The sequence below is a fragment of the Leptonychotes weddellii genome, chromosome 2, assembly GCF_054177405.1.
Source record: "Leptonychotes weddellii isolate Sample4059 chromosome 2, ASM5417740v2, whole genome shotgun sequence".
Lineage (NCBI taxonomy): Eukaryota > Metazoa > Chordata > Mammalia > Carnivora > Phocidae > Leptonychotes > Leptonychotes weddellii.
This window is the reverse complement of record NC_138370.1, coordinates 168,450,294-168,463,890: the sequence shown is the minus strand read 5'-3', so window position 1 is coordinate 168,463,890 and position 13,597 is coordinate 168,450,294. Positions and strand designations below refer to the sequence as shown.

The window sequence follows — 13,597 nt, the reverse complement described above, 5'->3', positions numbered from 1 at the left end:
TTTGTTGAAGAGACTGTCTTTTTTCCACTGGACATTCTTTCCTGCTTTGTCGAAGATTAGTTGACCATACAGTTGAGGGTCCATTTCTGGGCTCTCTATTCTGTTCCGTTGATCTATGTGTCTGTTTTTGTGCCAGGACCATACTGTCTTAATGATTACCGCTTTGCAATAGAGCTGGAAGTCCCAGACTGGATTTTTATCACTTGTGGCTAGTGCGTCAAAGGTAATAATCAGGAGGGTGAAAAAAATGTTTTAACAAGACTGTATGAGTCTCTCCACACAAGCTGAGCTGATTAAGAGCCCAAGTGAGAAAGCACAACCCAGAGTTAAGGAGAGGCTGGATGCCCTTCCTCTAAAGAAAAGCCAACAACAAGGATTTTGTTTTTTTTTACCATTCTGTTCTCTGATTATTTTTAGTATATAGGCTATTTTTAGGGTATTTATTTTTTATCTGGCACCATATTGAAAATATATTCTTTCTAATAGCCTTTAAAATTTGCATGCATTGTTTAGGTGTACAATTGTATTATCTGCCAATAATGATAAATTTGCTTCTTCTAATCCAATCCCTGTACCTCTTATTTTTTGCTTCCTGTCTTATTACATGTAAATTATTTTACCACTATTTAGGGATGATTAAAATAGTATTGCCTTTTTGATACACTATGGTAAGGATGACTTTGAGAATGTAGCAACTAAAAGGCCAAGAAATAGCTAAAAATATGTCACAATAATTTGTAGGTGATGTGACAATGCCTGGACAAAGACAATGGGTAAAAAAGCATACAGAAAAAAATATCAGTGAGCAATATTTCAACTGAATAAATGAATGAACACAATGGAATGCAAGAATCAAAACCTGACTGTAGGGCTTCAAGTATGAAATGACATGAGGAAATTATCATTTGTATCAATCAGGATTCAGTTAGGAAACTAAAAATCACTCTAGGTAAGGATTGAAGATGAAAAATCAAAACCTTAAAACACCATTGAAAGAACTGTAGGCAATCTATACATAGGATCAAATTGCATTGACCTATACAACACACAAATGAATCCATGCAAAACTAGTGAAATCTGAATATGTTATACAATCTAGTTAATACTGTTGTACCGATGCCAACTTCTAGTTTTGATATATTACAGTGATAAAAGATGTCACTATTGAGAGAAGCTAGTTTTTGTTTTATTTGGTTTTTACACAACTTTTTTTTTTTTTGCAAACTTCTGTGAGTCTATAATTATTTCTAAATTAAGAAAAGGAGGCTGTGGAACCAACAAATGGAGAAAAGACCATGCTGTTTTTCTGAATACCCAGAAGTGCAGGATTGCTAGGAAACCACACTAGAGTATGTGATTCCAGGATCTCCACCCAGAAGCTCCTACAAACCTTGCATCAGTTGACTGTCCTCACTCTGACTGCAACCACCACCAAGGGATGTCCCCTCATTCACTTCTGCCTTTTACATGCCTGTGGATGCTCTCATTGGCTGACTCTAACTAGGGAAACTGACTGCAAAAGTTTGGGGAAAATCTAGTTTCAGGCTTCTAGTCCCTTACCTATAGGGGAGAGTAGAAAGGTCCAGGGATAATGCTGAGTTAAAAACTTATATCCCAGCTCATTGATATTTAATAAATACTATACATTTATCATATAGTCTTTGAAAAGGGGATTAGAAGAAGGAAATTGGTCAAATTTTTCAGTTTGTAAATAAAAAATTCATAAATAATTTCATTTCCCATCATAGTTTCTCATTCTCTCTGCCAAGCCATCTTCATCCAAAAGAATTTATAATAAGCAAAAATTTTTAAGATTTTTCCAGCTTATAAAACAATTTCACATGAACTCTTTCATTGGCCTACCAAACAAAGCTGAGAAACAGATAATAATGAAAACACATAATACTTACCTAGAACTTTCACTTATGTTATCACATTTCCTTGCAACCCACCAACAAAAGTGTGTTCTTTGTAGTTCTCTATACACAACACCTTATCTTTCCATGTCCTTGTACATGTGGTTTCTTTAGCTGAGAATGTCTTTCCTGGTGCAAATTCCTCCTGGTAAGCCCCATACCTCCTCACACCCTGTTCATCAGGATCTTGCTTCATCTCTCCCTGAAAGAGACCGAGGCTAATGGAACATGAACAGGCAGCCTCACTGTGCAGAGGGCCAGGCTGTTCTGCCCTTGCAGGAGTCCAGGGGTTGACCAGCAGGTCAACAGGTATGACCCAAGATCCATTCCTCAGCTACTTCTCCTTACTCCAAGAACCTCACTCTTGATGAGCCAAATCTAGTTTTCCCATGCAAAACAGCAAGGAGAAAAATTAATTTGATAGTACACAGAGGGCTTAATAAGAGTCCACCATTAGACTGTGGTTTCCAACATAGGTTTGCCAGTCATAACACTACTGTAAATGGGTCTTGTAGCTCCTCTTTACTACTATTTATTTTCCCTGATTCACCGATTCCTACTCCTCCCTTCCTTCCCTGTAGGTTCTCATGTTAGTGGTCTAATGGCTAGAGATGCTTCAGTGAGCCAAACAGCCTTGCCCATAGTGAACTTACAAACCAGTGAGGAAGACAAACATTCAATTATCTTAGGAATAATATAACTATTGAAACAACTACAGCTATGAAGCAACATTTTATAAAGTTTTACAAAAGGAAAAAAATTATGAAGGGGAAGGATAGGATAGTATAAGGGAAAGCTAGGGCAGGTGAGGGGCAGGTCAAAGAAAGCTTCCCTGAGGTAAGAATGCCAGTTGAGTTCAAACTGATGAGAGGGATTTATCCACATAGAAGAGGCTGGGAGGAAAGCAGGAAGAGAACAAGAACATTCTGGGCAGACTCCCCACAGTTGTCAGCCTGAACTCGGGGGGGCCCTGAGGGAAACCACAGAGCTCCCCAGCCCTCCCTCCCCTTCTCACCATGCACTGGGTAACACTGCCCTGATATGAGGTAGCTGAGCTCAGAGTTAGCAGGAAGGGAATGTAAAGGTTTATGGCTCAGAATCCAGCAGAGAAGAGGAGGCGGTGGAAGCAGACTGTGTCATGGAAAGAACATGGTGCTGATCATCACAGTTTACATATGGACACCGCCACTTATTAACTTTGTGACTTTGAAAAGCCTCTCAGAGTTGTTACGAGGATTCAGTGAGAAAAGAAATGAGTAGGGCCTTAGACCCAGTGAGTGTTCAATGAGGTTAGCTTTATCTGCTTACTTTCTACAGGTTTGCTCTGGACTGAATTGTGTCCCCTCAAAGTTCATAGGTTGAAACCTTGACTTATGGAGCAATGTGACTGTAGCTGCAGATAGAGTCTTTGGGAGGTAACTGAGGATAAATGAAGTTATAGGGATGGGGCCCTGCTCCAAATGGACTGTGGCCTTATGAGAAGAGGGAGAGAGGTGTCTGGGTGGCTCTGTTGGTTAAGTTTCAGTTCAGGTCACGATCTCATGGGTCATGGGATCAAGCCCCAAGTTGGGCTCCATGCTCAGCAGAGAGTCTCCTTGAAGATTCTCTCCCTCTACCCCCCCCCAAATAAATAAATAAATCTTTGAAGAAAAAAAAAAGAAGAGGGAGAGAGGGAGAGATGGAGTGTGAGGCTGACATGGACACTTGTGGGGGCTTCACCCTGCAAAACAAAATGGTCATCGGGTTTATGCCTACATAATTCAAATTTAAGGTTCCCTTCATTTTGATATACTGCAGGAGAGAGGAGATCTCTCTTTCCCTCTCCCTCCATCATGTGGGGACACAGTTAGAGGCAGCCGTCCACAAGCCAGGGTAAAGGCTCTCACCAGAACCTGACCACACTGGCATCCCAATCTCAGACTTCCAGCCTCCAGAACTGAGAAAATTAATTTCTGTTGCTTAAACTACAGTCTATGATAGTTTGTTATGGTGGCCCAAGCCAGCTACGGTAAAGCCCAGTTAGAAAACTGCTCTTACAGATGATGGAGTGCAAATCTTAACTGCAAGGACATCCAAAGAATGAATTTATGAAAAAGCAAAGGAAGAGAATGGAATAACTGAATAGGACCACGGCCTGAGCATTTTCATAAATGAGGCTGATCTCGATCCATCCACTGTCTGGCTGGGACTACTTCTGGGATGCACACAGCCTCGCCTGGGTCAAAACTCTACAGATGATTTTCTGTGTAGTTGAGCAAAATGCTTTCTCCTTGTTTTCATTCTTCCTGTTGCATGAGAGATGGGAGGACACTTAAGCTCTAAGAAAGAAGACCAGTAGTGGCCAACAAGGGAATCCAAGTGCCAAGAGATGGCATGACAGGGGAAGAAAAGCGAAATATACTGCTTAAAAGGAGAAGGGAAAAAAGTCCAAGACCCAGGATCCCTTGCACCAAGGGGTACAAGCCAATGCCACGGATGAAATGGGAAGAGGTGGTGGCACCGTCCCATCAACAGTGTTTTCTATGTGAAATGCTATGCCGGATGCTGGAAAATACTACTTCACAATTTTAAAGCCTGTAAAGGTTGATAAGCACTATCTCCATAAATACTCCATTTGATCTCACCACAGCAAAATGAGGCAAGCACAGTAGGAGAGGGATTATGTCCCCAGGGAGGAAACTGTGGTTTGGAATGCTTCATTGGAGTTCCCTTGGCTAGCAAGTGTTAAAGGCAGTAGCCAAACCTCCATTTTCTGATTCCAGACCCAGTGTCCTTTCTGTGGCAAATGTCAAGACATGTTCTATACCTTTGCATCTGATCTTGACCTGGTTTTCCAAGGTCAAAATTTGTCTTCATGTCCTATCTCATTCCTTGACCAACAGTCTCCTCCCCCCAAAAGTCACGGGATGGCTTCTTCCAGAACACAAAATAACATTGAATGGACTACGAGAACAGAAGGAAGAGAAGAAACATGTAGATGGGGACATACTGCCAAATTCCCACACGCGGTATAATGACTTTCCCCCTTGACGAGACTCTCCTACAGCGATCCTCATTCTTTGAGGCCACGCAAGGATAACTGCTATTTTGATTCCCACTTTACACCTGTGAGAAACTGAGACTCAGAAATATGAAGGACCTTGTCCATGACGTGCATTCCAAAGATCAAGAGCCAGATGCCAAACATCTGTGTCCGCCTCCACCTCCCTATGGGGGACAGAGCTCTGGCATGACGGCCAGGAAGCTCTTGGATTCCAATCCTTCCACTCACTTCTCATGTGCTCCTGGTCGAGCCTTGTAAACCCTGGGTTTCCTTTCCTTCCACTGTAAACTGAAGGGGCTGAACTGCATGGTCTCGAGAACGTTCTCTAAAGTGGCTGGTAAGAAAGCAATCATAAATATTGGAACACATATTGTCCAGACTCTTTGTGCTGTTTCCCAAATATGATTCAGGGAGTGAGCCAACAGATAGAGGAGGATATTTATTTTCGCTGGTGAGGTCGACGGATACTTCTTTTGAGCTCGATCACACAGAAGGTCTTTTTGCAGGCCACAGCGTCATTGCACGTCATGGGCCCTGCCTGTGTGCTCCCTCTCTCCCCGCCACTGCTCGAAGCCTGGGAGAACGCTTTTGAAACCAATCAGGAAACTACTTATCAATCTGAAGCCCCACAGAGTTATGAGTGCTCCTTGCTGCCAAAGGGAAGGGGATTTCGAGTGAAAGCTCCACATCTGTGTGCAGTAGAATTCAAAGACTCCAGCTGTTGGAAGGTCTTGCGAGCAATGTAAGTAAACAGCCCTCTCTCCCGATCGAAGTGAACTTCTTCAGGCTTTTTTTCTCCCACAGATGAGTCTTTTGGCTCACGCTGGTGTTGAGCTGTTCTCTCTCTGTTCATCTATGAGGTTTGGGGGTGTTTACTGACTGGGGCTTACTCAATGAACCATCTCCTCTGGGGGATGCTTCTGCTGAACAGAGGAGAGAAAGCGAAAGTCGTCAGAATCGGCTTTGCTTGGGAAGGGTTAGTTTTGAAAAAAGCCCTTGACTTGGCAGTTCTGCTCCTTAATGGCTATAGATCCATAGTCAAGAGGAGTGTGAGGCTGACATGAACACTTATGGGGGCTTCACCCTGCAAAACAAAATTGTCATCGGTTCTGTGCCTCCATAATTCAAATTTAAGGTGTTCCCTTCATTTTGATATACCGCAGGATTTTAATGGAAGAGAAAGGGAAACATAAGCTAATACTGTCCGGTGGAGATTTCCTTGCAGTGGTGTAAATCTTGTGCTCAATTTAGTTTCAGTCGGGGGTGCTGCTTTATTAATTGCTCATTTTATTAAACAAATGGGCTCTACATTTTACACTGCTGTCAGGAGGAGAATGCATTCATTGCAACACATGAGCGTAAACATCTAGGCTGTTTTGGTAAAACTGTGGGTTTGTATTAATAGTAATTACATGAGGGGATTGCATAATTTCATACACAACGCACTGTACTAGAGTATATTGCTTTTAAAGATATTTTAAATCAGATGTGGTTAAGGACTGAAAGGATTGCAGGGATATAGCTAATGTAAAGGAAATAGCTCTGTTTTGATCAACCTTTGTTCTCTGAGACCCTACAGCTTCACCAGGAACTTGAGTGTCCTTTTCCAAGGGTCCCTCATCAAGAACCCTAAGGTTGCAGGGAACTGGTGTCCCAAGATCTCAGACTCTGCCCCACCATCAGACTATGCATCTCGCAATATGTCTTGATTCTAGTTTGAATAATAAAGGCTCACATCCTCATCTTGGTTCTACTCCCTGGAAAGCTCCCCTAAGCACAAGAACAACTGCTCTTAACTCTGGTTGATATCTGACTTCCTTTCTTCCCTTTGAACAATTTTCGTTCACAGTTTGATTGGTCTTGTTCCCAATACGTTAGTTATTTACCTCCTCTGTGCCTCGGCGTCAGCACAAGTGTAAGGCACGTCAGAGGGTCAGGAGGCTCCTCATGGTCAGAGGGTCAGGAGGCTCCGCGTGGAAAGGGATTTCAGCTACTAGGAATTTATAACAGCTTATTTCCTATGTAGACACCCCCCACCCCCACCCCAGCCCAGAACAACTTTTAGTCTGAGGTGATCTCTAACCTCTCGTCTTTACTTAATATACGTTATATATCTAATGTGCTGAAAGCAATAAAAACAAAAGGTGAGATGATGCTCCCCTTCTAGAATTAACATGTTTGTACTCTGTGCAGACCAAGCCGTCTTATGTTTTCATGACAATAATTAAGTAAGTCTGGGCACTGGCTGTTGGACATGTGGGGTGCAATGGATCATAAAATATGGGATACACGCTTGGAATGTGAAAGGAAATCATCCAAATATTGGGAAACATGTACTGAGCGTTCACCATGCACTTGGCCGTCTGCTCACCCTGTCTCGTGTGATCTTTGGAGCAGCAACTCACTGGTGAGGAGTAGCGGCTCTGCAACCACAGCACATGAGGACACGTCCCCGAGTGGCCCGTGTGTGGTCACTTAATACCTCTGCGCCTCGGTTTCCTGGCTATCAAATAACGGTAAAACCCCGGGGGCTTGTGTGAAGGTTGAGAGTTAACGTAAGCAAAGTATTGTTTCTGTCTCTCTTGCAGAAGAACCTGAGGTTAGAGATGGCTAAGTAACTCCCCCTCGGCCACACAGGTGATGGCTGGCAGGGCTGGGATTTGAGAGTAAATGATCTGACTGCATCATACTGGAGAAAGACCTCATTTTTACCAGCTTCCCTCATACTGTTGGGTTCTTTTGTATGCATCCTTATCCAGCCCTCACAGTGCCTTCTGAGTGGAAGTGACTGACCATTGCCCACGAAGATTTCAGACAGGGAAACAAGCTCAAGACTTGAGGCAACTCGCCCTTGGTCACACACTTAGAAATCAGCAGGGCTGGGAGCTAAGTGCAGGCTTTGGAATTCCCAGGCCTGTGGTCTTTTCAGGACCCCATGCTCTTGATGCGGGGGAGGGGGGCGCACGACTGTCAGACCCATACTGCCCCCACTGCAGGGGAGAGTGAGCTAGTGGAGGACGACCATGCTTGACATCAGTGAGGCCCTCACCTGCCTCACCCGGTTCCTCATTAATTAAAGCAGATGCCGGGGCCCCTTTGTCAGTAGTTTTCCAGAGGATCGGATGTGCATCAAAGTTTGACAATCACCCTCCTCAGACTGTTCTGTAATCTGGCAAAGAATAAAGATTGCCATGTCCACCTGAAGAAGGTTAAACAATTCTGTTAAGTAGAAGAGATGGGGCATTTTCCTCATTCAAATTTTTTGATTACCCTGTGGTCAGAATCAACCTCATTTCAGAATTGTTTACTGTCTTATTTATATCCCCGTGCTTTCTTCCTCCTTCTGTGTACATCACCTTCCAAGCCCTGTGACCATCCGAAATTTGTGTCATCAACCCCTTTGACTGCACCAGCAGATTTCCTTCCCTTTGTTGGCTTTTTATTATAAATCAGTACCGCTCAGTGGAATTCATCACCATATTAGAATAAAGCGAGCTATATGTGTAACATGAGAAATTTACTCAAGAAACTTTACACAGAGAAACTGGTGACTTGGAGCATTTACTGTGCTGAATAAAATATAATGAGATCGCTTTCTCTGCAGACTACTACAGCACAGATAGAGATAAGCCAAACGTGTTCTCAAAACATGTGCTGGGAAGTTCAGCTGCCTCAGAATGAGGTCACAGAGGGTGTGGTGGAACCGGAACCCCTGAACGCTGGAAATAATTTCCGGTGGTGGCAAATGTCAGGAGTTGAAGGAAAATAGCCATGGTTTTGAATTCTGGCTTGATCACTTTCTAACCATAAGACTCCACGTATGTCACTCACCTCTCAAATGCATATAACAGACATAAAAAACCCAGCATGGCACCTAGCATAATGGGTGCCCAACCAACAGGGGTTCCTTTTCTCCTTAGCTCTGGTCCGTTCAATCCACAAATATTTACTGAGCACCTCCTATGTGCCTTGCATTATTCTAGATATAGCTGTGAACAAGAGCCCGAGTGTCTTCCTTCATACCTCTGGAGGGGGCGACAATAGAATCATAAGCCAAGATGTAACCTCTGAGACTGGGTAGTGCTATAGAGAAAATACAATACGGTAATGAGACAGAGTGACCAGCAGTAAATCCATGGGGCTTTTTGGAGACCAGAACGTCTGTTCTGTCATTTTCTTTCCTCATCTCAGCATCAAATGCCAGGAGTAATTATATGAAAAGAAGGAGAGAAAAGTCTCTGAACCAAACCGTACTGCAGTTATTTCTTTCATTTCATCTTCTGGGTTTTTTTCAAGATGTTTTTCCTCATCAAAGATAAATCAGTAGGTCCTAAGTGCATGAAGATTAATTAATGATTCTTCTTAAAAAGTTCAAATCATCACAATTCCTAGGGATTACATTGTTGGAAAGGAGAAGAACCACCGCATGGCAAATTTTTAGGGATGAACTGTGCAGCTTCACAATGACTTCATGTGTGGCTTCGAGTCTGAAATTGTACATATGTTAGTGCAGCCAACACACGAAGCTGCCAGAAGTTGGCTGATCCAACGCTCTATTTGCCAAGAGTCATGTGTATGGCTTTGAAAAACAATCCATGGTCTGAAATGTTTCCTTTCTTAAAATGGTGCAGCAAACCTCACTTGGGTCTGAAACAGCATCTCTCCATAGCGAAGGTCACAGTGTAGATAATTTGTACCAGAGGAGTCTTTGTCTTTCAATCAGCCCACTATTTGTGGCCAGAATATTCTTGGCTGTAACAATCCAGATGACTGTCTCATTACTCCATTAGGCCTTTATCACCATCGTGTAAACCCCAATTATGGATCCACGACTTAGAACGAAAATTTTGTGTACACGGCAACACAAAATGCACAGGTCAGTGTTTTCAATTTTCCAATACAGTACTGGTATTTTTCTGTTTAATTTAGAAAAATGTGGTCTCTCCAAATTGCAAACACATTTCTAGAAATTGTTTTGAAAACAAGCTCCCAAGTTAAAACGCAAGGACTGAAAAATAAGAGCAAAGAGGATGAGATTAGGACATTGAAGTTAATTAACCGGTAGTAGAGAGGGTTGTGGGGCAATTCAGTGATGCTCCTTGGGGCTCCAAAGCAATCTCACCCAAAGAATGGTGGTGAGCTGCTGTCCCGAGGGGAAAGAAGGAGAAGGGAGCTTCTGTTGTGCATGCACTTTTATGACAGATACCACTCCAAGCATTTTAAGTATATGAGGTCTTCATCACGACCCTAGTGTGGCTATGATTTGCTTGTTCTACAGATGAGGAGCTGAAGCTTGGTGCAGTTAAGTAACAAGGAAGTTCAGCACCAGCTAGGAAGTGGCAGGACAACCTGAATCCAGGACTGCCCTGCTGCACATCCCACTCTACCACTGTGCTGGAGAAAGATAAAAGGTTTTCCCACCAACCCCTCCTACACACATGCAATACACATTTAAGTAAGGAAAGAATGTACTACAAGTTTTTAAATGTTGAAATGGCCTCCTGAGGGAAGAGGCTGAGGAATTGTCTTCTTTGGAGGTCTATTAAACCCAGACTGGTTATCATACATGTCTGGTATGATTTCATTGTGGTCCTTCCCCAAGGTGAAAAGATAGACAAAATGATTTCTCAAGGTCCTTTCTAGTTTTTCCAACCAAAGGCCAAGTCTACATCCATACAAGGCAAAATGGTGGTGACAAGACAAGTCTGGTCATCCTGCTCTCCCTCCCCGACTCCATGCCGAGTGCTTTGGCTGGAGTGATGTCCAGACTTTGTGGAAGTACCACAGTCACTCGGATCACAGACTTGGCTGGCCATTTCCCCACAACCAGGGAGGGGACCCAACTCTTCCAGTTTGTGTCCAACCAAAGGAAAACCATTCCAGTGAATCTATTATCTAACTTGATGGTTATACTTCCAATGTTTCAGAACTACAAATCGGGACCAAACTGGCATAAAAAATTGAACATAGAAAATAAGAATGTCTTCTACAATTCTGGCTACCACGTGTATCACTTAGGATTGCATTTATCTGTGAGTATCAGAAAATCTAGTTCCTTTCACATGTAAGGCGTTTATTTTTCTCACACAACGAAAAGTCGAGAGGTAGATGATCCAAGGATGATGTAGCTATTTCAAGATGTCACCAGGAAACCAGGCTCCTTCTATCTTCTTGCTTCACTTGTGTTGGTTAGCATGTGGCTTTCGTCCTCATGGTGGCATGAGGTGTTGAGGCCTCATGGTGGCCCCTCCAGGTGTTGAGTTCATATTCCAGGCAGGAAGGCAAAAGCTTTCTTGTAAAACTTTGCATTTTTATTTGGAAAAGGAAACCCTCTTCCAGGACTTTCCATGTACATGGGCACCCCTTGCTGCAAGGAGATCTAGAAGTTTGTGTATAGAAAAAGGCAGGGGGAAAGTAGATAGGGGTGGGTTTTGAGAGAGTCAAGCCTACAGTACTCGTCAAAATTGTCCACAAATTCCTATTTCTGAAAGCCACGAATTTGGAATTTGGAATTTGATACATAAATAAATATTACATAAACATTTGTTAGTTCCATCTATTTTGATACTTAACTTTGAGCATGAAAATATTTTTGAAACAAGTGGTAAGGGGCAGGTAGGGAAAGGATTCTACTCAAAGTACCACAGAGTAGGGGGAAGAAATGGATCCGAGTGTCAGATCAAGGTCTGAATTCTAGTTCATACCTAATTAGGTATGGGATGTCTGTGGGCCTTCATATTTATTTACATTTAAAATAGGGGTAATCCAGGCACCTCGGTGGCTCAATCCATTACATGTAAAATAGCTCAGGTCATGATCTCAGAGTTGTGAGGTCAAGCCCTAATTCGGGCTCCCCGTTCAGCAGGAAGTCTGCTTTAGCAACCCATAAAATTACTTTAGAATTAAATAAGATATGTAAGCTTATAAATAATATACCATATAAAGAGTCTGGCACTTAGTAGACATTCAAGAAATGATAGTTTTGCGTTGCACCTTTTATCCAGCAAGTGTGTAAACTTTATGAGCTAACAGTTGAAAAATCAGCTCTTTGATTACAAGAAATGAGAACAAATCCACTGAACGGTGTGTAGCTTTGCTCTATCAGTGCGCGCCAAGATTCTTTCATTTTGGGTTTCATCACATTATCTTAGCAAACCAGACAAAAATGTCCAAGTGATTTTGTTTTCCAAACTGCATCATACACTTCAAAGTGCCATCTGCTTGTGACTTGTTACAAAACAACAGAGCCATTTGGTGACATTTTAAAAAGTGACCAGTGTTTGTTACCAAGGGACATAATTCCTAGAATTTGTGCAATTTGTTCTGTGCTGTTGAGATGTGAAGTAAAGCCTGCACAGAAACTCTCAGCTGTTTCAATACATTATCCTCATTTTAATCCCCGAATCCAAGTCTTAAATTGCATTTCTTTCCATTTTAATTATCTCCCCATGTCACCCCAACCTTTCCAGTCAAAGGTGGATATTTAAAGCTTATCACCTCATAGTCACCACTGCAAAATTAAAAAGAGAAAATGAAACAAACCAAAAAGAGTTCACAGCTTTGCCAAGTCAAAATCCACCCATCAGCCAAAATCTCATGTCCGCGCTATGATCAGGTGGATAAAAATGATAGAACATAACTCAAAGTCATTGGCTTTTGTTCACATATGAGTGAACTTTTTAAAGTCATCTTTAGCAAGCCATTTAACTTTATTCTCCCCATCCTTACCTGGAAAAATTAATGAACATCCCTGCCCCTCCCATCTCACTTGGTTGATAAGAAAACCATTGAGATAATGTGCTAGATGTGCCATTCAAAATAACACATGATATACTCAAGCGTGTTTCAGCATTTCCTGTCTATTGTAGTACAATTTGTACCATATCGTAGTGCCTAATGAATTACATAACCTTCTCAGGTTCCCCTCTGATTTCTCACCTTATTTTAACCTTTCTTGACAAGAGGCCACTGCTCTTCCGTCACTCTCTCTTCCATACCTCAGTGTGAATGTAGCCAGTTCTTCCTGGCTTCTACCTGATTTCTAGCTGTTCAGACTAAATATCCAGGTCTCTGCAGGCTGACCACCTCTTTTCCTGGCTAGAATGAAGCCAAATTCATTTCACATTCATTAAATGTATGCTTATTTATTGAATCAGAAGTGATCCAAATAGACAAAAATCCCTGCCCTCCTGGAGATTACATTTCAGTCCTCTGGCCTCACCAGTGTAGGCATACTGATGAGGACATCTCAAAGTCAACAATCTGATATCATGCTGTCTGGTCTCACTAAGATCCTTGCCCCAAGTGTTTCTATGCTGTGCTAACATGTGCTCATGAATTCCTGCACAACAGTCACCATGTAAATCATGGTCCAAATCATAGTCCTCTATGCAAATCACAAACCTTGATGGGGTCCAACTTGAGAATGGTAACATTCAAATGATGGATGTAATCTCTTGTTTTCCCAAAGTTGATCATCTTCATGCAGCCAGAGTGGTGCTAAGTTCTGGGTAAAGACGGAGAGAAAGCCACTTTCCCATGGTGAGTCACCTGGCTCCAAAGTAGTTGTGCTTATACCCAGAGATTAAAACCTTTACTGGAAATATCTTCCTGAAAAGTTTCCCTGGAAATATTTCTT

The 13,597-nt window shown here is 42.4% G+C and overlaps 1 protein-coding gene across 8 annotated transcripts in view; it reads left to right on the top strand.

The window, feature by feature from the left end:
- Positions 1-13,597, top strand: part of C1QTNF7 (C1q and TNF related 7) — a 106,275-nt gene that overhangs the window by 26,271 nt on the left and 66,407 nt on the right. The window contains exons 1-3 of one of the 8 annotated variants that reach the window (XM_081812593.1): positions 4,697-5,296; positions 5,466-5,701; positions 9,750-9,835. The exons of 3 other annotated variants lie outside the window; for them this stretch is intronic. In XM_081812593.1, coding sequence (XP_081668719.1) covers positions 5,487-5,701; positions 9,750-9,835 — 301 coding nt within the window. In that variant the 5' untranslated portion in view covers positions 4,697-5,296; positions 5,466-5,486. 4 more of the 8 variants (XM_081812592.1, XR_014143094.1, XM_031037264.2 and 1 more) reach the window with 4 other exon arrangements.